The sequence below is a fragment of the Anabas testudineus genome, chromosome 8 (assembly GCF_900324465.2).
Source record: "Anabas testudineus chromosome 8, fAnaTes1.2, whole genome shotgun sequence".
Lineage (NCBI taxonomy): Eukaryota > Metazoa > Chordata > Actinopteri > Anabantiformes > Anabantidae > Anabas > Anabas testudineus.
In genome coordinates, this window is record NC_046617.1 from 12,227,821 (window position 1) to 12,254,289 (window position 26,469).

A 26,469-nucleotide genomic window follows, 5' to 3' on the forward strand; every position below is an offset into this window, starting at 1 on the left:
CCCATGCGCTCCTCCTCCTCCTCCTCCTCCTCCTCCTCCAACACTTCCTGGCTGGCCCAAAAGCTGCAGCACAGCTGGAGCACGCAGGAGGAGAATAGTGGAGAAAAAAAAAGGAAAGAAAGAGATTTGGATGATTACTTAACCATTCCCTCTCTATTTCCATCCTGCTCTGATTCACATTTTGTCCAGTTTCACTCTTGCTCACCAAGTCAGTCAAACACCCACATAAGTAAAATTGCATTCCTGAACACACACATACATACACACACCCCACTCCCATAAAGTTTGAGGTTTTTTTTGTGTCAACATTTTGGAGATTGTGGTGCGGATGAGGCAGTGCTTCATTTGACATGAATCTCACCCAACCTTCTTTGATTCCTTGGGATGACAGCGTACTGAGATGTTCAAAGTAAACAGCTACAGATGGAGAGGGGTGGAGAGGGCTTTAGAGCAGGCTTCACCAAGCAAGGTTACGCTGCCAAAATGCAATTGTCTGATTCAGGAGAGCCAGGATACGGCCTCACGTTTGGCTGCAGCTTTGGAGATAAGAGTGAAACATCACAAGCAAAATGTCACATTGAGATTTTATGTTTATAAACCAGATAGATTCATATTTGATGCCTCAATCTAAGCAGAAAATAAAAATGTCTCATGACGGCAACATGAGGTAATTTAAGAGATCACATTAATGTTCAGTGAATTTAATACCTTGATGATGGACTGGTGACTTGTCCAGGGTGTGCCTCTTGCCCAGTGACAGCAGGGTTTGGTTCCAGCACCCCCGTGACCCTTAACTGGAAATGCACTTAGGCTAATGGATGATGTAAATATTTTGCACATCATTGCAGTTTCTATGTTTTTGCTTTTTGGTGTCACTCTGCACATCATTCTCCTCCTTAGACACTACAGTTGGCTGCTTTCAAACACATGGAAATGTTTGTTTTATTAATGCCTAATTAAATCAGTTAATGAATAATCATCCGAAATTAAACAAACACATCTGAACTCAACCCGACTCTTTGTCTCACACTCACAAACAACAGACGTGTTATGTTTTGCCAGATCTGATTAACTGAAAAACTCAATGGAGAAGCAGGAGAGTCAGAGCCTGGCCGGTAGGACGATAAAGTCAGCCAGCATCAGTCGGACTTTTCCCCCACTCCTCTCCAGCTCAGCCCGGAGGGAGCCATGACCAGAGGGAGGGGAGCACAAAGTGGATGACAGAGTTGTTAAATGGAGGACCAACACCCAGTGCAGTGTGCTTTAAAGTGATCTCTCCACATGGAGTTCTGGGATTCTTCACCCTCGTGTTGTTTTCTATCTCCAGACAGGCCGTGATTTATGATGCTGCTGAGGATTTGAAGAAAGTAAATGACCCTTTAAGCTGCTGCAGTGGTCTTACTAGTGGAGTGGAGCTGCTGTATGAAGCCAAATGAAAACAGGAAGGTGATAGAGTGTCATGGAAAGTCTGTCTGATTTGCTTCAACAGTACAGATATTAGCGGGTGCACTCTAAAAATCACTCCATGTAAACGGTGAACATAATTTCTACAAGTTGAGCGACGCCTGATCATAGCACATCATCTCATCTCATCTGACCAAGTATGAAGTAGAAAGTTGAAAAGGAGCTGTTTAAATATTCCGTTGGTATAACTGTGAAGTGAAATGTGTTTTAGTGATAGTCATAGCAATAGCATATCTTCTAACATCTGCTCTTCTAGACTTCATTTAAAGTACAGTGCATGTGAAAAACTTCACATGCACCAAATTAGTTTGGAGAAACATATGGATGAGCAAAAATGTATCTATATATGCATGGCTAATCCAGTATATAATATAAAAATAACCATGGACCACTGAAGAAAAGAGGCACATAATAAAACTAATGTGCTGGACAAAAGGAGACGCTCATTTTTCCAGATAATCGTTGCCCTACATATTTGAAGGCATCAGTCTCTGACCCTGCCGTGCAATTCCTTCAGCCTCTGCGAGGAATGAGTGGTATCACTTATTGAAGATTAAGTTGAGGAAGGACTTGAAGGTCAGAGTTTAACGTTGGCCTATGGGAAGTGACCATATGCGACCCACCCACTTCCTGGTCAGCTTTGAGGAGTATCTCACTCCACAGTGGGCTTGTCATGTCTGGCAAACAAGGAGGGTTTTGTATGGACATACAGCCTGTGTTGGGATGGCGCCAGATCTGTGTTAGCAACGATGTATCCTCACCGCGTGATCAACATCTAAAGAATCTTTATTCACTCCTTTCTTCACATTTCATATGTGAAAATCCACTGGAATTAAAGGAATTAGATGTTCAAGACATCTATTATTTCTCTCTATATTACAATTAACCACACATTTTTGTGCATGTTTAGACTTTAAAGCGATGACCATCCTTCCATAGACCCAATACGTGGGTGTATGGAGTGAGCAATATGTATTGAGATATACAGAGTACCTTCCTTTCTTTTAGTGTCAGTCAGCCATAGACAGCCTTGGAAGGGCAACAGCCTCTGGCAAAGATGAGGGGTTGAGAGCAGCAGAGCCCCCAGCCCTTCCTATGTTGTCATGGCTGAGTGCAGGCCAGGCTAGGCCTACTGGGAACACACATGGCTGCAGGAACTGATATTCTCTTCAGACAGCTCAGACAGAGGGAAAGAATGGAAAATTAGGGGATGAATCACTGTTTCTCTGCTTATGGCAAAAAAAAAAAAAGAAAAGTCCTGCATGTTCAGATTTTAGCACCAGATGCAGAAAGTGAGACAGTAGAGCTGAAAGGTCATGTTGGAAGTTAGACGATACAAGAAAAGATAAGATTTATTTCCCTTTGCTCAAGTACGACGAACTGTACAAAAGAAATTAAATCAGTCTATTTTAATTAATATAAGTTAAGTTATAAGTTAAGTATGTTTTATGATCAATGATTAAACTTTCAAAACATTACTTGAACATCAAAAGACATTAAAACATTTGATATAATATACATGTATTGTTGTGGCTGTTTGTTCATTTATTTCAAAGATTGTAAAACTGCTGAATACACAACAGTATTTTTTCACTTTCAGTCAGAGTTGAAGGCCGATTTAGCAATTGCGGCTCTGCTAGATGGAAAAACACATTTTAATGCTGGAGATTTGACTCTGGTCCAAAGTGGTTCTGACACATGCTCCAGATTTATAAAGGAAACTGCTCGTTGCACAATGAGAGAACGACAGAGACACGATATGTGTTTCCCATGGAATAACTTTTCCACTGGAGAAAAACCCCACCTGCATTCTGTTGTATACCTGCAACCGCAAGACTGCACTGATGTGTAGATGGTGGCCTCATTTCTGAGGCATCTGAAGGGTCTTTAAAGTGAAGACACCGGAGAAGTTTTTCATCCTCCCTGCTCCTTCCCCCCACCATGTGTGTGTGGTCTCCCGCTGCCAGTGCTGCAGTTCGAGAGGTCAACACTGGGTACTGGAATGTTTATGTTCAGCGCTCCTGTTAGCACCAGGATCTGCAGGGCTGCATCTTCCTCTTGTGAACGACACAAAAGGAAAAAGAAATGATGTGCCTCACTGGACTGGAGTATTTGAAAAGGCAAACATTAATTATTCTGACTTTACATTTTGTAAATATCGTAGATATCGATAATAAAAAAAAAAAAAGGGAAGGAGAAATGTCTGTATTGAGTGACTAACAAATACAGTATTGATCATCCATTCATGTGAAGCAGAGCCAAACTATCTCAGCAGAACGGACCCTTATTGAGATTTTTAAGTAAAACTACCAATCTGTGCACTGACAGATCTGGAAGATGGAATTTCTTGCTTGCTAAAAAACTAAATCATCCTTCATTGGCAGGCGTGTCCACTGGGCTGCAGCGTGCTCTAACAGCGTGCACACAGTTGATCAGTGATAAGCACAAAGCAGAAGAAAGGCGCCCGGCTTCCAAACAGCAAAGGCACGGTTGGAGCTTTCGGCCATGGCGCTCAGCCTCCAGCTCTGTGCCAGCAAACAGCTTCACACACACACACACACACACACACACACACACCACCTCTCCACCTAAATGCTGAACTACATAGCAGTTTGTTTATGACCCATTAAAAAAAAAAAGCAGGGGGGGACTTGCTCAAACATAAAGGAAAAAGTGCTGGAGCTTCTTGGGGAGTGGTCTTCAGTGGGGGGGGGGCACATAGGCCTGCAAAAGTATACAAGCGTGCATGTGTGTGTATGTGTGTGTAAAGAAGGGAGGGGTGGATGGGGAGAGGGTGCTGGCAAGGGGCGTATCCTGTTTGTATTCTGTTCCTTTTCTCCCCCATCCCCCCACTTTTTACTCCCCCCCTCCATCCCACCCACCTTTCCGCGGTCCCCCTCCGCCAGCAGGTTGTTTAATGCTTTCCAGATTTTCAACATGCCGTCGGCCTCCTGGAAAAGCTGCAAGTCTGCTGATGGAATTTGGCGGAAAAGGGTTTGTGGGTCCAGGCAGGGGCTCCTCACATGATGAACAGGAAGGAGGACGAGCGCCCCCCAGCGGCGGGCCAGGGGACTCCACACGAGTTGGAAAGCCAAAGGGAAATGACATTTGACAGCCTCCCTCTGAAGCAGATGAGAAACAGCATCCAGGGTGTGTGAGAGGAGAAGAAGAAACAGCTGCAGGGCGGATTCCAATTACAATGAGTTTCTAAAGGAGGGAGCGGAGCTGTGCGTCCTGAACAACTGGAGCAGTGTTCACATCCTGCCACTCACTACAAATCACCCGGTGTAAAATCGTTTGGCAGTCTGGCTGAGGATCTACAGAGAGAGAGAGGGGGAGGGGGGGGGTGTCCACTGGTTATTGTTTCTGTAGCCACTGTAAAATGTGGGTGCAGCTCAGACGTGAACGAAATAACTTCTCCAGTGTTAATGCGTCATTTTTGAATGTAAGAGGATGCACACTTAGATGGAGAAGATCCATTAAAGATCTCAGTGATCACACAGACACACCCATGGCCAGACGCGAGCTCTGCGCAGCCACTAGATGGCAGCAGACAACAGGAGCTGCACCAGACTGCAGCGCAAGTGAATCACGTTTCCCATTGAGAGTGATTTAACACGACAAGACTTTTGGAAACGGATTCAGACGGTGACTGGTGCAGATTTAGTGTTGCATTCTGCAAGAAGCAAACAAAAACAATCTCTAAGTAGAATAATGACTATACAGATAAAGAAAAGAAGGATCAATAGCGCTGCTGGTTTGTATTGACCACGACAATCAATACAAATGGCCTGTTTTTACCACAAGTGTAAGAATAATGACTTATTCTGGCCCTCTGGCAGACTGGAAGCTGGTATAATGTGACTGTGAAAAACTGAAAGCAGAGGGAGATTAAATAGGCCTATCCACTAAAGTGGAGATGAAAGATGGAATCGGAAAAAACAAACGACACCAGAGGAGGAACGTTTGCAGCTTTAATACTGAGGGGCCGCAGGGCGAGACTCGGACCCATCCTGTTAACAACGCGGAACAAACTGAACTTTGGCCGAAACGTGAGCGCAGGTTGGGCGTCATCATGATGATGATGATGATGGGTGGCTCCCATCCTCATCCATCGTCCAATCAACAGGGAGGGGAAGAGAAGAATTACCTGTCAGCAGCGTTTATCAGCGCAGCTCCGCGTAATGACGCAGCTTTCCTCCTCAATCCTTCCAAAGCTCCAACATCATATGGTGACGAGCATCCAACCAGAGCTCTCTAAGCCAGCCTCACAGCTGTATCCTACCTCTCACACTTTTTTTTTTTTTTTTTTTTTTTACTTATCAGTCACTCATCACTCTGTTCATATAGAGAATACTTCAAGCCCCCCAGACATTTTCAGCTGAGGACTGAATTACTTGCTTCCTTCCTCTTCTGGGAGAAGCCAAAGCATAGTTGGCGGAAACATACAGCACTCAAGGAATTCCTTAGCAGCACTTTAACTGCAATATTATTTGACAAAACGGCAATGACATATGTTCAGGTTTTCTTTTATTGAAAAATATAGGTTATTTTAGATAATACAAGGGGGGAAAAAAGGCTGTAAATATACAGTGCAGAAGAAGAAGAAGAAGAAGAAGAAGAAGAAAGGCCTAATATACACAACATTACACAGAAAGGCAACAGCAACAAATTCCCATGTGCACAGAATTAAGCCAGTAAATTACCTGAATAGGTTTTGTAGTGTGTGAGTGATTGGAATTATAAATATCCAGTTATGCAAATTCATTGTTTTACAATATAGTTTTTTTATTTTTATATTTTTTCAACTTGCAAGCTGAATCCTAAATTCAGCACTGATTACCCAAACACTGAAGGAAACAACTGACAGATATGACAGGCTCTCCCCACTCTGTGCTTCACTAGGAAAAAATCATTTTTGGCTAGAAAATTATGATTTGGCACATCTGTCAGTTTTAGTTAAGGCAGCGAAATCAATCAGCGCAACTGAGTCTCAATACTTCTGGCCATGGATTTTAATGATGCAATAGATACAGTCAAGCTGCAATGACTCTGCAACTTGCATAAAAACTAAAAATCTTTCCTTAATGTTCTTGCATCTATTGCTGGCTGAGTTCCCCCCCCCCATCCCCCCCACTTTTCTTCACACAGACAAAATACAAGTATAGCAAAGGATTTTTCAAATACAAAATTAACAACAGGTATCGCAAAAGCAAATCCAAGTAGTGTGTGATCTAATTGTGCCTGCTGGTGTGCCCGTTTTCACCAATCCATACCCTAAAGCTCCCCTCAAACGTAGTGGTGGAAACGGTTTTATACAGAACTGGCCATCATGAGGAACAACAACTTTTCCACCGTTCAGCTGCTGCAGCTGCTCGAGACGTATAAAAAAAATATATATATAAAAAAAAAAAACGAAAAAGGAAGGAAGTGGTTATCGAACCTAGTTTCAACTTGAAATGACAGATCAGAGGAAAGCAAAGTCAGTTCAGGTTAGTTAAATGGCATTTGGCTTCGAGAGAGCAAAGAATCTGTGTATAGACAAAGAAATTGTGTATTGTCCTTCTTCAGTGTGTCCCTCACCACACGTCACGCCTCTAGTTTCCTGTAGTAACACCATGTCTTATAGTTAATGTAGGCCAGTGCATCTCGGCTAGCTTTATAGCCCTGTTTTCTTTCATTTGCACTGAGTCTTTGTGGTGCTCACAGTGAATTAAAAACAGAGAGAATTTTGGTTTTGGGCTTTGTGGTCTAGCTTTACAGCAGTAAAATGGCAGCCTTTGAGCAGCGTCACAGGGACCCTGAGTTACATGATAGGAGAAAACTGACAGATCTATGGCACTTTACTATAATATTTTCAGATGAAAGAGGCTCAAAGCAGGGCTTCGTACTCCAGCGACAAACACTGTCCCCTTTATTGTGACAAGATACCCACCAGTGATCCTGTGGTGACAAAGGCCTTCTGTTCTGCTCAGGCCTCATGATGTCCCACCACCAGGGAGAGAAAGCACAACAAGAGAGAGGCGCGCTGAATGCAAAAAAAAAAAAAAAAAAAAAAAGCACATGTGACACATCAAGTGAGAGAGGAGAGGGAGAAAAGCGTGAACTGCGCTTTAGTTATGGAAAGTGTTTTTCCTACAAAAGTTCCTTTCTCAGCCGTCCTCTCTGCTCACTACTGGAATGTTCCATATACAAAAAGTGGCTGCTCTTCTGTGTCAGTTCCCCCGGTGCTCAAAAGGGAGAGATGGGTTGACAGACAAACAAAGTGAAGGGTACGACTCTCTGACAGATGGAGTTTGGGCTCGTCCTAAAGGAGCAGTCGCACTCTTTTTGCAGGCCCACAAAGTAGGAGTCCTCCCTTCTCTTCACAGTCCCACACTACAGTGTCTTCAAGTGCAAATCCACGCAGTCAAAAGGACTTGCTCGCTTCACAGAAACCCTTTTTTTCCAAGAGCTGGAATCTCACACGCGGATCTCATCATCTTCATCCTCCAGAAAAGAGGAGAAATTGCTCTCCTCCTCTGGTGGGGCGCTGAAGGTGGCACTATCAGTATCTCCGGCGTAGATCTGGCTGTTTGGTTTCTCATCCATGGCAGCAGAGCCGGAGCTGGACATGGAGCAGCTGTCTAGATGTTGCAAGTGTTTCGGCCTTGTCTCAGGGGTGTACTCTGGGATATAGGGCCTTCCGTTCTCAGGTCCGAGATCAATAGAGCTGGCTGGGTGCAAAGAGGACTGCTGCTCCAGTTGTTCATCTTCTTCTTCCTCTGCCTGCATCGGTCTATCTAGATCGTCATCTTTTGCCGTCTCCATGCTGTCCTCTTCCTCGCCGTGGTTGCTAAAATGTGGTGAGCCATGGCCCTCGCTGCTCTTACCCTCTTCATACCCAAGATCATCATCCTCCTTTTCCATCACCCCCAGGATGTCACCCAGCATGGAGGGTCCAAGGTCTACATGGAAAGACATTACGGACACGGCATGTTTCATTCCCCCTCCATAGTGAAAGGAGCTTTCAGGAAGCTCGGTCAGCTCGCCGAAACTTCTTTCTTCCTGTTCAAGGGAGTAAATGGCTGCAGCTGCCCCTCTACCATCCATCTCCCCCTGCTGCTTCAGCGGACTTGAGGACAGACTCTTTGCTACCATAATGTCACTTCTGTCTTCATTATTAAGAAAGGGCAGAGACATGGCGTTCTTCACATAGGTAGGAGACCCACCAGGGACTACCAGGGTGTTGTCTCTCTGCTGGTCTACTCTGTTTACAGACTGAGAGCGTTTGCTGCTCCTGAAGGTGCGAGACAGGAGACCAGGCCGTGGAGAGCGGGGGAAGGACGTAGGTTCAGGGGGAGGTTCCCCTGAGCGACTGCTGAGAAAGGAGGTGTCCCCAAAAGCATCACCACTGCGGCCTACGTGCATAGTGTGGCGGAAATCTCCCAGTGGAGCACTGATCATCTCCCTGGTCAGGTCCATTCGTGAGCGGCGTTTGGTCTGGGAGGAGCCAGACACCAGCTGTTTCAAGATCGGCATGGTGGCAATCAGGATACAAAAAGTCTTGAATATAATCCTTGTTAGAGATAGCGGAATCAATAGTGACGATCCTCAACTGCAGTCAGCCTGGGAATCTGAAAAATAAAAAGAAAGTACAAGAAATGAAACAAACAATCTCTAATAATGCACATGCGTATTATATAATAAATTCAACTACCTGCAAAAAAGAGCATGTATGAGTCCACTTACAGTTTTGTGTATTAGTAAACAGAAATGATTATCTCTGTGTCTCTGTGTCAAACAAATTTACTGGTGCCAGACAAACCAGCTGCAATCTATAGAAACCTCTTTACTGCACAACTTTGCATTTGGCCGTTTAATCTTATCAAGTAAATACATCTTTTTCTACGAATTCCAAACGTTCCCCTAATCACAAGAACTCAAACTACCAATTATGCAATACCATAATGATAAGCAGCGCTCAAACATCTCTGCAGGATGACCTCCAAAATTGCACTGAAAAAGAGATAGGGAACACCACAGGATTCTGCTTTAAAAACACCATTATAGTCGAGCGCAAAACACCAACCACAGACCGACATGAATCAGAGGGCGAAAGGCTGCCAAGATTTTCTGGTGTGAAACAACTTTGACTGCACAGCAGTCACAGCATATGACCAATAACAAGCATCAGAGAACAATAATACCCTTGTGGACTGGGCATGCTATTAACAGAAGCATTGTTTTATCAAAAATATGTGCAATTTCAAATGGAGAAATTACTGAAAATATTCCCCAGTCATCTTCTTCTTCTTCTTCTTTAACAACAACGTTTAGGCCCCTAGAGGTTTGTGACTGACAGCTGATAGGAAGTGTGTTTCTGCAGCCTAGACATAGGAAACCACACTGCAGGCAAGCAGCTAGGCTGTGCCGTTAACTCAGATGTTGCACTACAGGACAGGAGCAGAGTGCCTCATTAGCAATCCAGGCCAGCATATTTATATGTGCATAAAAAGAGCGCCGCCATGATGGTTCCGCTTAACAAAGTGCAAACAGCTTCTACAGACAGATGTCAAGAACACATGCACCTCTGACTTGTGACTGGAAAATCTCTTTTACAACCTTTTCCTTGCCGTCTCAAGTGTGCACTTCTGACGTGCACATGTTACCTCTTTTTTTATGCACAAAACACGGCAGTCAATGACATCATGATGACAATGTTTTTTATTTTTTTACAGGCTGGCCTTCAAAAGAAATGTAAGTTAGTCATTTAGGGCAACTGGGCCACTTCAGCCGTAGCTTTTTTTGTGCATTGACCTTGATCTTCTGTCTCCTCCCCCATCTTTGCCATCTGAGCTTCTACTCCTCTTCCTGTTAATGCCCTTACCTGCTTTGGTTTCTATAGAAACACCCTCCTGCAAGCACGCAACAGTGTTTCCTGTCAGAGGCTGCAGAAGGATTTAGGCTTCATACAAGCCTGCCACATATGGCTACCTTCTGTGTCAACCTGCAGCTCACACAAAACACCCATTTGATCCTATGTATCCTTTCATTTACTCACTTAATGTATTTTTTTTTTTATTTATTTCTAAATATGAGAATTTATACAAAAATAATTATTCCAATGCTATCATTATATATATATATATATATATATATATATGGATTTGTGTATATATACACCAACACACACACACACACACATAATGAGGAGAAAATAATCCCCATCCAAAAAGTTTTTCTGACTAGTTGCTTTCATCTGCTGGTTGTTTTTCAGGGAAAAACAGCAGATGAAACAAGGGGAGATAGTAAAAGCCTGCCTCCCACTCATCCATCTCACTCCCGCAGGCCAGGATCAAGCTGCAAAGCTCAATGGTGTCCTTTGCAGGGACAACGAAGTAGAAATTTGTTTCAGACCACCAGGCCGACTGCTTTACATCAACTGAATCTAAGCCAGATCCACGAAGCTCTGCAGCTGCTCAGTTGCACAGTTCCTACAAACCTGGTTCACAGCCCTGCTATATTTATAGCTTTGTGTATCTTTGCTAAACCATGTGTGTGTGCACACGCACGTGCGGATGTGCATGTGAGCGAAAAAGTGGCAAAGGGCCTGAGAAAGCAGCAGTTAGCGTGGGAACTACAAGGGCAAAGCGGGGAGATTAACTTTATAAACAGACTTTCACAAGGCTCTGGGTCGAGCTGCAGCAGCAGAGCCCACTGCAGACACAGAAGTGGGACAGAAACAGACAGGCCCAGCAAATGAAGCACGTCTGCATCATTTCATTTTGACAGCAAAATCGAAAACTGTTTATACGCGTTTCAAAAATGAACAGATGCTGCACATTTCTCTGACCAACACACATAGAGCAATCTAACAGGGTTTTGGAGAAGGGTTGAGTGGTCTTTGAGAAATGGCACATCTATTGTACATAATTGTTCAGTAAAAACCATCAATGCGTGCGTTCTCACACACAAAGATCAACTTGAGCTCATTCGGAGTGTTTCTAAATGTTTCTCTCATCTTTTCTTTTTGAAAACATGTGCTTGGGCAAATGATATTCCAGGCAATTCCCACAAATATATAGGGATGCAACGTTAGTTCTGTTTATAGATTCCATAAAACTACACTACTACTAGGAATTCTGCATCTTTGCAGGGTTTTAAAACGGTTTAAATATCATATGGTTACAGTCACTACTTTGTGGGTAGAAAATACACACCCAATTTCTCTGAGGGAAAAACACAGAAATAACATAGGGTGAAAATAAATAGAAACAGATTCTTTTACTCCCAGTAAATGAGGGGAAAAAGTAAAAGTTATAAATCAGTAAAACATCAGTATATTCGCCTCGGAGATTTCTGAAATGCTCCAGTCATTTCTTAACACTAGGCAGATGCTACATCAGAGGAAGTGAACAAACGGTAGCTGTAAGCTTAAACCATGACTCATAATTAACATGCAGCCATTAAGGTTTTTACATCTCAGCGAAAACAAAACCCCTACAACAAGGCTGTGAATTTATCTGCATGACAAAGACTCCTGTTCAACAGCAGAGAGAAATAAGGACCTAGTGGATAATTTGCATATAAGACAAATAACTTTTCGTGGCTTGTCTCTCACACCAGACCAGTCGACACCAATATACGTGATATCAGACAGACACACATGCATGCGACTAATGGTTCATTTCCCTAATTGAGTATTGATGCACCTTCTTTGTGTTTAACTCTTACGATGTGTATTCTACCGTCTGGGAGAGGGTGGCTGCTGCAGTGGAGCGGTTCTCTGTCTGCTTCATTTGAAGTCACTGACCTGGACCGACAATCGAATGGCCTCAGGGTGAAATGACATTAGGGATGGTAGGTCACATGCATCCAAATCTTTGTGGAAAAATAGGGACTTAAACTGCTGGTGTACCTCCTGAAATCGGAAAATGAGCTTTACAATACAATATAATTTGCATTTATTCCTATATGTCTTTGTGAAACACTACCAAAATGTGTACCGTTTTTCAGGCCGGCACACACCATCACACAAGTGTTCCAGTAATTAAGCAGACAAATGGCATCTAGTAGATAGGTATCTGCCATGCAACTGAGTTAGTGTGCCTGAATATCTCATTTAGGAAGAAGCAGCCCAGGGACAAACAGTGGAAATCACATTATCTCTCAATCACACGGGCAGGGAACAACAGGCATCAAGCTGATGTTGCCCCCTGAGATAAATACAGCTATGGGAAACACACTGATCTAATGAGAATTTACAAATAAAGTTCTCCTACTTACATAAAAGTCAGATTTAGCTGTTGCTCAAAGGGGCCATTTGGGGCCCCCTGGATGAGCAAGCTATTTACTTTCATGATATTGTGGATTCAGATCAAGTTGTTGACCTACAAGGGATCTTTAGTGTCCTTTTGCCCTAAAACACATTATCCACCATGCAGCTACAGTACAGCGAGAAAGCAAAAGACCCATTTTGACTATGGTGTAAATCCTCAGCAGTGTAATGAGCTGGGAAAACCCAACTTCTGTTGCTGTGAAATGCTGAAAGCGATGTGATCATCGCAACATATGTTGACTCTGTTTGCTGACCAGGCTCAATGCACAGTTTAGACTGTGCATGCTTGCTACTTTTACTGTTCAGTGATTTGTTGTGTTAATGTCTCACTTCACCCAGCAGGACACCGTGCTTGGTAAGGATCAAAGCGCCTCAGATTCTCAGAGCTTTGCTTCTAAAAAAAGGCGCCTGCAGGTTTTTGAATTGGCATTCATATTGGTATATACTAAATCTGGAGCTATCCTTAGATCCAAAAGTAGAATTGATCAGAGGTAAGCAGCGTGCACTGCAAGAACAAACTTGCAAGAACTCAGCAGTGTTTAAAAATAACAATCAGTAATGCCATCTATGTAATTCAATTCATGCTGTACCAGTGGAGCAACACTACATCATCCTCATCATCATCAGGGGAACTATAAAGTCACTATTAGTTACACACACAGATCAGACAAGTCAGTGTGAAGTGATGGACAGGTGATGACCAGGAAAGAACAAAGACACTATAGCTTTCAAAAGAGTCTTGACAGCCATTAAAAAGTGTTCCTGGCAGAAAAAGGGCCTGCAGCAGTTCAGCTCAATGAGTAGCAGCTGACCTCCGATACCCAAGAGGAGATGACTTGTCTCTTTTACATTTACAGCCAACACAGCCTCCAGACTCGACACTCCATCTCTTTCTCTCTGTTCTCCGTTTTTATAAAGCTGACAACAAACAGAAAAATGGCAGAAGAGAATGAACGTATTCAACATATTGAAGAATAAAAAAGGTACTCTGGGTTAAACAAGACTGATAGGCATCAGGTTCATGGGTCAACAAGGCTTTTTTTTTCTACACACAAACAATACTTTCTATCTCAGCTTTGGTCTTTATCTGAATACAAGTTACAAAGACATTTGTGGAATTGCAGCCAGCATGGCTCAACATCAACGTCAATTGTTTATTGGTCAGTGCATCTAAAAACATTTAGTGGGTGGGGAGGCGAAGTTAGCACTGTGACATCAATCACATCACAATATGTCACAAAAGTAGCCACATGTAATTCGACAGAAACACGTTAAAGTGTTGGGGGGGTATGTTGACAGGAAGGGCAGGGAGAAAATGAGGCAGTAAACCCCCCCCACACCCAGTCACTCCGGAAATTTACTCAACATGCCCTTCCTGACCACACACAATGTAAATAAGGCTGTCTTCCATCATAGTGTATTACTGATGGGCTAAGAAAACAAACAAAGCTCATATCTCCATCACCACTCAGTTTTAATAAACGACATGGCTGTGGGCCAGTGCTGGGACTGTGTGCTCAACAACAGCTCTAAATGCAGATTGTACTGCATCAATACATGGAGTGCATCAGTTTTCCGGTTCCTTCAATGCTTTTAGATAATGAACACAACTTGATCTTGCCCACAGCAGGTATAATGAACAGCTGATGACAGGCTAGGCCCAAGGCCCAGGTGTCCATATCGTCTCCCCAGGACAAACTAACACGGGCTGGCCAGGTGTCTCTTTAGAAGACGAGCGAGTTTACATTTAGGAACACTCAAGTGGAAACCTGTGCTGCTCGACAGAAAGAATGCAGGAAGGAAAATTATGGGATTCAGAGAATCTAGCACCAAAAAAATAAAAAAAAAGCAACAAAATTCACAGGCTGGAGAGAAGCCAGAAAGCAACTCTCTACAGTCGAGTGTTTATTTATCAGCAATTTAACTTTTTATGAAGTACAAAGACTCACTGCACTGTTGGTTGATAAGTATACTGTGCATTTGTTCCTTTCTTGAATGAGTATCTGCTGCTCTGTGTTTCCTCCATTGGCGTTTAGGTTTACGGTTGATATTTTAATTGACCTTCCTTGAGTATTTGTATACATCTTTCCTATGATTGATGTTTTTATGTCTCTTTTATAGATGATAAGCACATTGATATTCTGTATAATAATGGAAATGTCAAATGGAAAGTATGCTTTATAACCTCGCCCTTCTAAAACTAAACACGTCCGAACATTTGTCAGGTTTAAAACGCTAAGACTTTCTCATTGTCTCTCTCCATGTTGGATGTAAACTCTATCCAATGTTTACAACGAGAAAACAGGATGGCGAAACAGAATAAACATTTCCTTCGGTTTATAGTAGGAACCCCAACATGCCAGGTCACAATGCATCATGCTGGGTGAGACCAAAAACAATGGCACCAAAGAAAATATACAGGAGCAAACTGGATTCAAAACACACTAGTCAACCATATCTATGAATACAGAGCTAATTAAAGTGTTTCAAACTAATAATTCCTTAATATTAATAACTAATCATGTGTGCCATTTGGAGGACTCTGGTGGTACAGTAACTAAAGGCAACGTCAGCAACCCAACATATTACTTGAACTACACATCCTGCACAGGAGCTGTCATGTTCTCTATAATAATCTAGCAGTTTACCATCACCATCCTCCGAGGCATTCCAGGAAGAAAATAAATAACGGTTTATAGTGGCATTTCCTGGAATGTGAAGGGGCTGAGCAGGACACACACACTGCCTCAAATGAGCACACTAAAACTGCAGACATGTTCAAACACATTCCGTGACCACAAATAATAGAATAAAGTTGCACATCAGCCACAACCCAAAAAGAGTTTTTCAGATGCTGTCTCCAAAATGAAAATATGGCACTCAAACTCGTTCTCTTTTGTCAACAAATTTCTGTGCAAGGTTGTACTTCCTGGGCCGCGAGCCAGCAAATGCTGCCTACGCTGTGCTGTGCCCAATAACAGCGGGCTTGGCACAGCATCCGACACCACACGGAGAATGGATAACTTTCACCTTCAGGCACAAGTCTCCCGCAGGCGGTTCGATGCTTTGTAATTTAAGAAACAGGGCAAAGAAGAGGGGTCGGAACCTGTGCAGGCTGGCTGGAAATGTGTCGCCTATTGTGAAAGACATTTCAGAGACACAAGGCGACTTGCAAGACACTGGGTTTGATGTTGGCTCTGGATTTTGCATGATCAGATGTGCAAAGAATACACACTACACTACATGTCGTAGCATGTAGTGCACGGAGAAACAAAGTTAAACCACTGACATAAATCTTGGCAATGAGTTGCTTGTTTGCTGTGTCATCACTCTAAATCCATCACAGTGTCTGGCCAGAACAGTTTGACATCTCACACAGCCCTCTGCATGTTTTGGATAAGACAGGTCAAATGTCACATTTAATCCTGCAAAAACAAAAGCAAGCCACCCAGTTTGCTTCACAAGCAAGGATCTCTGATAACACCGTCTCCCCCAAACAACTCTTGTCAGCAAGCTACGGTGGTGATGGAGTGATGGTCCACAGACACGAGGTTCATCACCTTATTATCCAATTGATTGAATGAGTTCATCACATGACTTCGTGTGACCCCTGCCAGGGAATATTAAAAATTAACACTACAGCCAGGTCAATGGGCTCTAGGACATGGGGTTAATGAACTGTTGTATGACGATTCAAAATCCATAGCCAACTTCAAGTCAGGGTTTTTCCACTAATATGAACACATTCATTTTACTGTGAGAAGGTGAATTGAGCCAAATACAGTTAAAATACATGTTTGACCTAAATATGAAGCTTAGGCTAAGATCTGTTCTTGAATAAGCCCATTAAAAAAAACTATTAATGCCTATGCATTAGTATTGTTTCTGTGGTCTTAAATGCAAATAAGCTCGATGCACATTGGAACAATTTCCTCTGCAGAGAAATTAAAAAGTAAAAGTAAGAAATAAGAATAAATCCTTCCACTGGATTCGCCTTAAGATTAGCAAGTGACTAGTGTTTTGATCACATAACAATAAAGCTGTGATTCTGGGTAGGTCAATGGCAAAGGAACAATGAGTAGCTGATCACAATAGCGTCAGCTGCCATGCACACCGTGCGCTCAACCGGGCCACTAAACAAAGCTTTGCTGTTAGGGAGGAAAACGCACATCCGAGGCGCACGCACACGCGTCAAGATACGTTTTTTTTTATGTAGTTATTGTGAAGGTTAAGCGCAAACATAAAAGCGCGCACACTCACCGAGCATCCCATTCATAAAAGCCGGGTGCTGCCTCGACTCTTAGGCCCCAGCAGGTTGACAATGAGGGCGCACTCATCAAAAGAAGGGAGATGAAAAACGCACGGATCAGCTGCTGCGACTCCAAACAGCGCTGTCAGAAAACGCGTGATTGTTTTTGTAGAAGCAGATTAGTGCTGCTGTCACCGCATCTTCCAGTATAGAAATAATGAAAAAAAAAAAAAACTGCTGCTGCTGCTCTGGAGCGCAATAATTCACTATAATGCCTCCTGCGTCTGAAGCGTGTGTGTGTGTGTGTGCGTGTGAACACACCCTCTTTGCATGGCCCCTTAAAGGCGCAGGCAACCAGCATGGGGCCACTCACACACACAGACTCCCCATCACTTCCTCCACCGTGAGGGCGGAGTCTGTGTCTCCGTTAAATAAATCATTAGAAAAACCGTTTCAAACCGAATTTTACACACACACACATCGATATGTATTATGTATATATATTTAAAAAAAACATATATATATATATATATATATATATATATATATATATATATATATATATATATATATATATATATGTTTTTTTTTTCAGATTCAGAATTTTTTGCAATAACTATCTGCCTATTTGCATATTTTAGTCTGATTTGCAGTGTGTTATCTAGGGTGTGTTAGTGTGTATATTAATAATAATAATAATAATAATAATAATAATAATAATGATAAGAAGAAGAAGAGGAAGAAGAAGAATATTTTAAGTAAAGTGTTTTTATACTCTTTTGCTTTCTGATGTGATATGAGATCCACGTGAAGAAAGTTTACCTGCAAAAAAAGTGGTTGTCTAAAGATATGCTAAGTACAAAGAACACGCTTTAACATTTAAATAAAAATATGCAAAACAGACACAATATAAAAAAGCAATAGATCTATGTATTTGAAATACTGTTAAATGACAGATAAGATAAGACAGACTGTTAATAACTAAAATGTGCACGTTAGTCCAGGTTTGTTTGACAAAATTCAAAGGTGAAAAATATGGCGCATGCATTGCCTGGCCAAGAAAAATCACACACTAAAACAAAAATTGTTGGATTGCCTTTTGCTTTGATTACAACACACATTTGCCAGTGGCATCATTTCAATAAGCTTCAGTGTCAGCACATTTTTTTCTGTCCAGAGTTGCATTAAGTTCTTGCCAAGATCTTGTATTGATGATGGGATCGGACTGCTGCGTAAAGTCTTCTCCCACACACCCTAAAGATTTTCAGTAGGAAGCACTAATAAAGTGGGTTTCAACTTTCTGCCTTTGCAAAATCTATACAAGGTCATCTTAAGTTGGAGTGTAGTATCTGAAATTAAACAGGTCAGGTCAGTAGTCATGGTTCAACACATTTTTTCTTAGTTGTACTATTTGTGTATTTGAACTTTGCCTTCGCAAAATTTAAGTCTTGTAGTAGTAGTAATAGAACAGGTACCTGGAAGACACACCACTGGCAAGTATAATAGATTTGTACACAAGCTAACAAGGCAAATAGGTACATTTACATTTACATTTAGTCATTTAGCAGACGCTTTTATCCAAAGCGACTTACAAGTGAGGAACAAGGCAAGCAAACAAAATCTAAGTCAAGGCCCATAGTGTCTTTTTGTACAGTTAGTTATAAAAAGGGAATTCTACCACTATTTAACACTCAAGGCTTGATAAAATTCTCAAACATTTTCAACAGGATGAAAGTGAAATAACTGCTTCAAGGTAAATTCTCTCATTTTGGTTTCGTTTTTTTTTTTTTTTTTTTTTTTTGTAAAAGTCACAACCTGCATAATTTAGTCAAATTCAGGTCACTTTAAAGATGTCCAACCAAAACTGGTGTAGTCCTCTCTGTCTGTGATCACTGATGACTTAAGTGACTAAAGAATTTGTTTGACCTTATGTGCTCCAGGCAGCACTTTGTCAGTCGTATGTCCCTTTTGGAATGGAAATGAGTAGGAACCCAGTTTAAGAGAAAGAAATGTGTGAATGGCTGATAATTATTAAAGGGCAGATGTCACTTTCCTAAACTACATGCACAGAATGACAATTCAATTTTATCTTTTATACTCACTAAGTGGTTTTGGTATACCAAGTCAATCTTCAGTCCTTTTGTTCAGTCTCAAGCTGCTTGAAATTCACGTTCATTTAACTCACACTTTCTCTGCCAAACTTTACATACTCCCATTCCAATTGTCACCTTGAGCCAGAACCAGGACTCTCAGTCCTGAGCGGTTTTCTTCGCTGGCCTCTGGTACCCTACCCCCACTACAGGTCCTCTCTGCCCTTGACACAGACACAGCCTCTGACAAATTATACACTACACTTTGAACTTGTCTGGATAGTCTCTGCCCTCTCTCTTCGAGACCTGGCTGTAACTCAGCTCCTAATTAATGGCTCACTGACCAGATCCATGAACAACGCACCACGCTCAGGAGTGCTGAGAGGAAGTAGTGCAAGTCCAAGGCTCCATCTAACAAAATATTAGAACCTGCTGGCGTCATTTTCTCACAGCTTCACAAAAGCAAAAACAATCACTTAGTTCTTAATTATGTTTTAATTCTACTTGATCTATCTGCAGTCTTTGACACAGTCAACCACCTTCTCTCTGTCTTCTGCTCTCTCTGTACATTTCTGCAGGTATCCTCGACCTTGGAGCTGTATACAGTGGCTGAATAGTGTAGCGGTGAGATTGTGGTTTACCTCCAGTAGTGGTCTTTAGTCCACATCTCTCTAGGTTTACCCCTGCCTTTGTTGCCCTGTACTCTGTAAGTCACTTTTGATAAAAGCATCTGCCAAATGACGGAAAGTAAATGTACAATCATTTTCCCCCTTTTGTATCTTGGCTTATTGCATCTGCAGCTCAGACAGCTCTGTTAAGTGGCTCATCAGAAGAAGCGGTTTGTGCAGTGACATCTCGGCCTTTGCTTTAACTCTACTCGTTTAATGTTGCCGAACATTGAAAAGAATCCATTCTCGGTTGTGGCATTTTGGACATGCAGGAAAATCTCAAGCTGTCTGGCTCTTTTCCTGGTTTCATCATCTGCTTACAGTAGCGCTTAGAGGGCAGATGTTGAGGTTTCTCCCAGACTGGACATCTTCCAGAACTTTCACTTCAGAGTTTTGGCAAGGGTTTGCAGTTGTTGTGTATCTCTCAGCATGGCTGAGGCTGGTGCCAGAAGATGGAGAAGGAGTTGTGTAATGCCTTATTTATTCTTGGTGCTGGAATGGCTTGTACAGTGCTCAAATATGATCGGTGCATTGTGAGTCTTGTGATGAACAAAGAGTCAGGCCTCACGGCTAAGACCATAAAACATGTAGACAGATTGCTGTGCCCTTTAACCTTTTAGCCATGTTGACCCATCAACTAAAAATCTGTTAAAGAACCTAATTGAAGGATTTAAACATGCTATCAAAAACAGGACTATGCTGCATAATGTTCACTGACTGTCATCCACAGTGATGATACTATGCCAATGAGTAAAATATGATAAATCTGACGACCACATTTTGAAAACAGTCCTTGTTCATAAATCATTCATTCCAATTTCCTTCTATAACATGTTTTTGTCCTAATTTTGGAGTCACCAGTCAAGATGAGTTAGCTGTGTTGCAAGTGTGCCGTGATGCACTGCAACAAGAGCAGTCAGAACTAGGACACGTTGCGCATAAGTCGATCTCATGAGGCGATAGAGAATTGAAATGTAAAAACTGATTTGTTGATGTGAAGCCGAGTCTGTCTGCGAGTGTGGGTGAGTGAGAAGATGATGCTGCGTGCCACTTCGCAGTAAACTGGCAGAAGGTGAGCAATCCTCATGGTGGCATTGAAGAACAAAGAGGTATTATATTATCAGAATACTACTAATATTTTTACTTTTTTAAGTTATGCACGAGCTACAGTTTTCCCCTCTGCACTTATTTCTGCCTGTTCCTTCCTAACTTAAAAGTTAGATTTTACCTTATTATTGTTCTGCCACATAGTTCCCACATCACTGTAATGTACTGTAACTCAATAACCCAGAAGTAATGCCATTTGAATAGTGATAAATTACCCATATATGGAAGAAGATGTTCCATCCACTGACTATAACAGCTGTGTCAGTGTGATTTATACTGCAGCTTTCCTTCTTTTTCGGTCTGTTAGAGGTTTTGATGAGGGCGGATAAAGATGTTCCAACACCAACTGTCTGTATCCTTTGCTTCACTTTTTCTTTCTCCTTAAAACCGTCCAGCTTGATCCCTCTGTTCCTCCCCCTTTGCCTCGCCTAAGATCAATGTTTTCCAACCTGAAATAAGGAGATTATCCAGGCACACTCTCCCATCCTCCCCCGGCTTTTCGGCATACTTGTACTGGATCGGGTTCTACCTCAAATACTTCTTTGTAACTCGTGCTCCTATTCTTCACAATTATGTTTCTGTTGTGGTTGAGAGATTCAAGTCATTTATGCGCTGTAGGATCAAATGTCACCTGTAATCACTTTGTCTTCCAGACTATGCAAATCGGTCTACTTAGGGCCGTCTTTGTGAAATAGTTATCTGAAAGGTTTAAAAGTCAAACCTTTGCCAGATCTCTCATATGTCAGGATTCTGAATCCCTCTCTTATTTGAAATACTGCACTGTATCCTATTGTTCATAAAGTTTGACTGTATTCATGAAGCATTAAGAAAAAAAAAAACTTTGCAAAATAGAATAATTTATTTTAAAGAGCTACCATGAATATGTTTCTTTCATGATGTTTACAGTGATGTTCACATGTTGGGAATTGAACAAATTATTCTGAACCTCGAAGGCTGCAATTTTATACACTATGTGTCCAACCCAGGCACATCAATGCCCCATCTAACTTTTGCAAAGAACCAGCTTTTTAAAAAGTGTTGTACAAAACATCTCGTCACAACTTATGTACACCAATGTACTGCGAGCATAAAGCACATTTCCTGTCATCATATCAACGCCATGTTACACCGTAACATGTCGAACACACATGGTATCACACGACATTCCTTGGTGATGCGTTTCATGTAGAAGAACTGCATCCTGCTGTTGAACACCCTTAAATAATAGTCGTTTTTTTTTAAATAAACATACATACACATTTAAGCAGAGCTCCTCTTCAGCCTCCTGAACTATGTGAGATTGTAAAATACATAATACAAGCAGTCTCATTTTGAGTTTGTACTGTCCGTACGTGAGCAATTACATGCTGTCTTTCCAGGAATATTGTCAAAGAAACACATATTTCAAGCGGGTTGCATTCTTTAAGTGCTTTCAGTCTGGTCACTTTTATGAAAATCAACATGACGGTTCACAAATCTGCTCTGATAATGTGCCACACCTTTTAGAAATGTTCTTTCTGCCTCAGTAACCCGATCAAAGTGAGTTATTTGGGTGAGTCACTTCTTCGACAGACAACAGCCTGTTGTTTTATGCAGCTGGGATGCAATAATATAATTTGAATCAAGAACACTTGCTTTTGTTGCTCTGTCACAGTCTAATTAACATAAAAGCAAACAGATGCACTTTAAGAAAGTCGTCTCGGTTCGTGTGTATTAACAGGAGTACCAGCACACAATCAACACATTCCCCAGACTACTATGAAGGTGCCACAATGTTTTAATGTGATTCATAACATTATCACTAGTGATGTTCTGGAAATGTTGAGCTTGAAGCTGATTGATATAAATATCCGGTAAACAGTATGAGACATGTACATACAGTGAACACGTAATGCAGTTTTAACAATGATCACGCTGAGCTGCGGCAACTGTGACCACAACTGCCTCTGTTCGAGTCATCAGCCGTCGGAGCTGTTTTGTCCATTGTCCAGTCTCAGCAGGTGGTCCATACTCTATATGGTCCTAAGGTGGTTGTTTTCCCATAAAGCTCTCATATTAAACAATTATACAGTATTTTTAAAACAAGGATTTCTTTTTTTTGGAACCTCAGGTTCTGTTTATCCCTTGTTTAGATGGTTGAACCTTCAAATAAGTTTAATTAAGCAACGCGTAAAAACTTTCAAATGATTGTCTTTTCTTAAAATACATATCACATGGATTAACCAACCATACGCACTACACACAGTCATACACGCACACTCTTCACAGAGGAGAAAGCACTATTCAAGATGCCTGCAATGCTTAATATTGAGCAACAACTCTGTCAGTAAGACAGAAAAAAAGAAAGATCCAAAAAAAAAAAAAAAAAAAAAAGAGAGCAAAATACAAATAAACCAACAACAACAAAATCAAAGACTCGTCCTCAGGGTCCTGTTGTTATTGGAAGGAAAGTTGTCTGTCAAACAAAAGAGGAGAAGCCCGCGGTAGGTGCCTGAGCGGCACAGCCCAGGCTGCTGGGGGGGCGGTAGAGGGTGCTGTGCTGGCTGGTGGGTTCAGAGGACAGCAGGGAGGGGGTGGGAGTCCGGCTTCCCTTTGGCCTGAACAGAGTACCCTGGCCCTGGCACTGGGGCTGCGGGGATGGGGCACTCTGTGGGAGGATAGGGGGCAGAGGGGGCACGGGTGGGGGGTGCTGCCGTGACTCTTGTTCCACCAGGGGCTCGGGCTGCGAGTAGCCGTACGCCGGCGGACGAGAGACGCCCTTCTGCTGCCTCCGCCAGGAGTTGTAGTAGGTGGGGTCGCTGATGTAGTGGTTGACAAACGAGTGGGTCTTCTGTCGGCTCTGATCCACCTCATACTCGCTGTCGCTGCACTGTGAATCAAAAAAGAGTTAGAAGAAATTAGTGTGTAGTGACGATTCTAACATCAGAGAGCAACAACAGCTACTGTACATTAAATGCACATGAACACAAATCCAGGCTAATACTATCGCTACTGTCTTACTGAGTCAAAACACAGCCGGAAGAATCGACTGAGAGACAGGTGACAATCTATTAATCCACGTGCATTTCTATGGGGGCAGATAACCAATTCTATTGAGCGTCTTTCACACGTAGGAGCTCACCCATAGCTCTGTGGAGCACAGATGTGATAAGCGTACACAAGAGCGTCCTAGAATTGGACAGAGACAGTGTTTACAGGATTAATTTGCTTTTGTTGAAATATTAAACCATCATTCTTGTATTGTTGTGTTACAAATATTTATGTGGGCGAATCCTGTCGCTATTCCAGCTCGTTGCACTGGCTGAGAAACGGAGGCAATTAAAAAAAAAAAAAAGAAGAGCATATTACTCTCAGAGAAAACATTACACACTTGGCGCATTTGTGTGCTGGATAAGTGCCTGCCCATCCACTGCTCTATTGAGACACTACAGCCTAACAGATGTTGAAGCACCATTTATTTGCACAAGTGGCAGGTAAACAGTGGGAAGGTACACGGAGGGAAGGAATAACTCGAGTTTGTGTCTCCCGGGAGAGCAGTGTTTGTTCAAACTGGGTTGAACAATGTTTTGACTCTGCAGGTACCACATAAATTGGCCAGGGAGACCCCCGCGCAAGTGTGGGAAGACAGATGTTCAGCATCTGCTACAATCAGTTTCTCTAACTTTTGGATCCATCATCGCTCATCACTTCTAACCTCACTGTCTCTTCAGTGTCCACACACACACTGAGCTGTTCAGATCATCACATAACAAGCTGAGACCCAGCAGCCCCAATTAACATGACATGTCCTGTTTGCGGGAAAATTAATTAGTTGTGAAGATGTTTCAAGACGTGAGACTGAGAAGCAGCTCGATACTTCTTCCCCATGGGAGAAATTAGTATTAAAACACTGATCCAGAGTTGTCAGCCATGACTAGCCTAGCAGAGGATTTTTAATCTGAGGTAATCCACTTGAGGTAGATTGGTTTTCTGACTGTCATTAATTTATCCTAAGAAATGATGCTTCTAAGTAGACAGATCTAGTTTTAGCGATTAGCGAAACATTCATTCTGACAAAAAAGAATGGAGGTTATCAAGGTGATAGATGACAAAAGTAAAAGGTGGTGAAATAAAGGAAGTATTTTTGAGTTTGAAAAGGTTGCGACTTTGCCCTGGAGGACTTTGAGAAATTCAAACTGTCAAATTTTACTTTTTAATTTCAGTTCATTGACTATTCTAGACATAGAAAGGACATGGGCTGCAAGCCAGGGTCAATGCTTACTTGAGAGTCAGATATCTCAGAGGGTTTCTCAGTCAGACTGCTGCTCTCTGCTGGGATCAGGTCATTATACTTAGTGCTGACATCCTCATCCGAGTAGTGCAGACTTCCAGGACTGGGTCGTGGTGGAGACCTGGGCAGATGAAGAAAATGAGACAGAGAAGGAAGAGATAGAAAGACAGAAACTGAGTGAAGGACAATCGTTTTTATAAGAAAAAAAAAAACAGTTTAATTTGATCATCAGCTCTTTCCTCTCGGAAAACACATATGAGTAAACATTAAAGCACTGTCATTCCCATGAATGACACATTTCAGATGACTAATGAAAGCCTTTAAAATTGTTCTAAAAATGAAAATGGTTCACATCCCACCGGGGGGTTCAGTGGCATGAGCATGCACAGATTCAGCACAGACTTATGGATTATTAAAATAAAAATTATAGCTTAGCTCAGACAAAAACAGAATGAGTTATTTGTGAAGTGCTGATAGTCACTAATATACAAGGCGGGGAAGACGGTATATTTGGTTTCATTCATTTGCAATTTCTTTCTGATCTTTGCCATGTATCTGTCGGGAGCATAGGCGGGGGGATGTGCTCTACGTGAGTTCAGCTCACCTCAACTGCCATGAGATGTGCAAACAGGATTCTGTATAAAAACATATGAGCAACTCATGAAAGGATTCTTTGTGGTGATTAGAGCTAAATGGCTGTAGAGATTGAGTCAGTCAGAGATTTTAGACCTCCTGCAGAAAAGCTGCGTAACTAAGCATGGCTCAGAGCTCAGTAAAGTATTATAAAGTTCTTTTATGAACGCAAGTCAAGTAAAAAGACCCCCAGTTTCTTTTGGCTCCAGTCATTAAGTCTATGAAGTGAACCAGAGAGAAACATCTGTGCTGACAATTATTTTTTTTTCTTCTGTAGTAATGACTGCTGCTGTGTTCAAGGTCTGCTGAGATTGAATTGGATGGTCAGAGGGCCTCAACTGGAATACTACCCTCACATCACTGAGCTACATCAATGGGGAGAACGCAACATTAAGAGAAGAGTTTGCTCAGTTGGATTCAGAGAAAAAAAAAAGACTAAAGAATTACACAAACTAGGAATGGCATGAAAGTAAATGTTCAAATGATGTGAAATGGAAAACGTCGTCTGCGGGGGCTGAATAGACAAGCATAAGACAACCTCGACGACCTCTCGAGTAAAATTTAATATGTACCACAATATATGCAGGAGCTAAATGCCAAGAACAAGAAGCTTAGAAGGCGTAACGTGACAAGGACCACGAAAAGGTTGACACAACAAAGAGACGTCT

The 26,469-nt window shown here is 42.0% G+C and overlaps 2 protein-coding genes across 2 annotated transcripts in view; both read right to left on the reverse strand.

Annotated features, from left to right (window-relative positions):
• Positions 1 to 5,987: 5,987 nt before the first annotated feature.
• On the reverse strand, positions 5,988 to 17,329 carry cdc42ep4a (CDC42 effector protein (Rho GTPase binding) 4a). The gene is made up of 2 exons (XM_026361943.1): positions 17,045 to 17,329; positions 5,988 to 9,080 (listed from the first exon to the last, which is right to left on the reverse strand). Exon 2 carries the CDS (start codon positions 8,983 to 8,985, stop codon positions 7,927 to 7,929), a length of 1,059 nt encoding a protein of 352 aa, XP_026217728.1. The 5' UTR covers positions 8,986 to 9,080; positions 17,045 to 17,329; the 3' UTR covers positions 5,988 to 7,926.
• Positions 17,330 to 23,259: 5,930 nt separating this feature from the next.
• The window catches only part of sdk2a (sidekick cell adhesion molecule 2a), a 77,867-nt gene continuing 74,657 nt past the window's right edge, over positions 23,260 to 26,469 (reverse strand). The window contains exons 44-45 of the mRNA XM_026363182.1: positions 25,160 to 25,289; positions 23,260 to 23,767 (exon numbers count right to left, since the gene is read on the reverse strand). Of these exons, the coding sequence (XP_026218967.1) occupies positions 23,357 to 23,767; positions 25,160 to 25,289 (541 nt within the window). The 3' untranslated portion in view covers positions 23,260 to 23,356. The remainder of the gene's footprint in view (positions 23,768 to 25,159; positions 25,290 to 26,469) is intronic.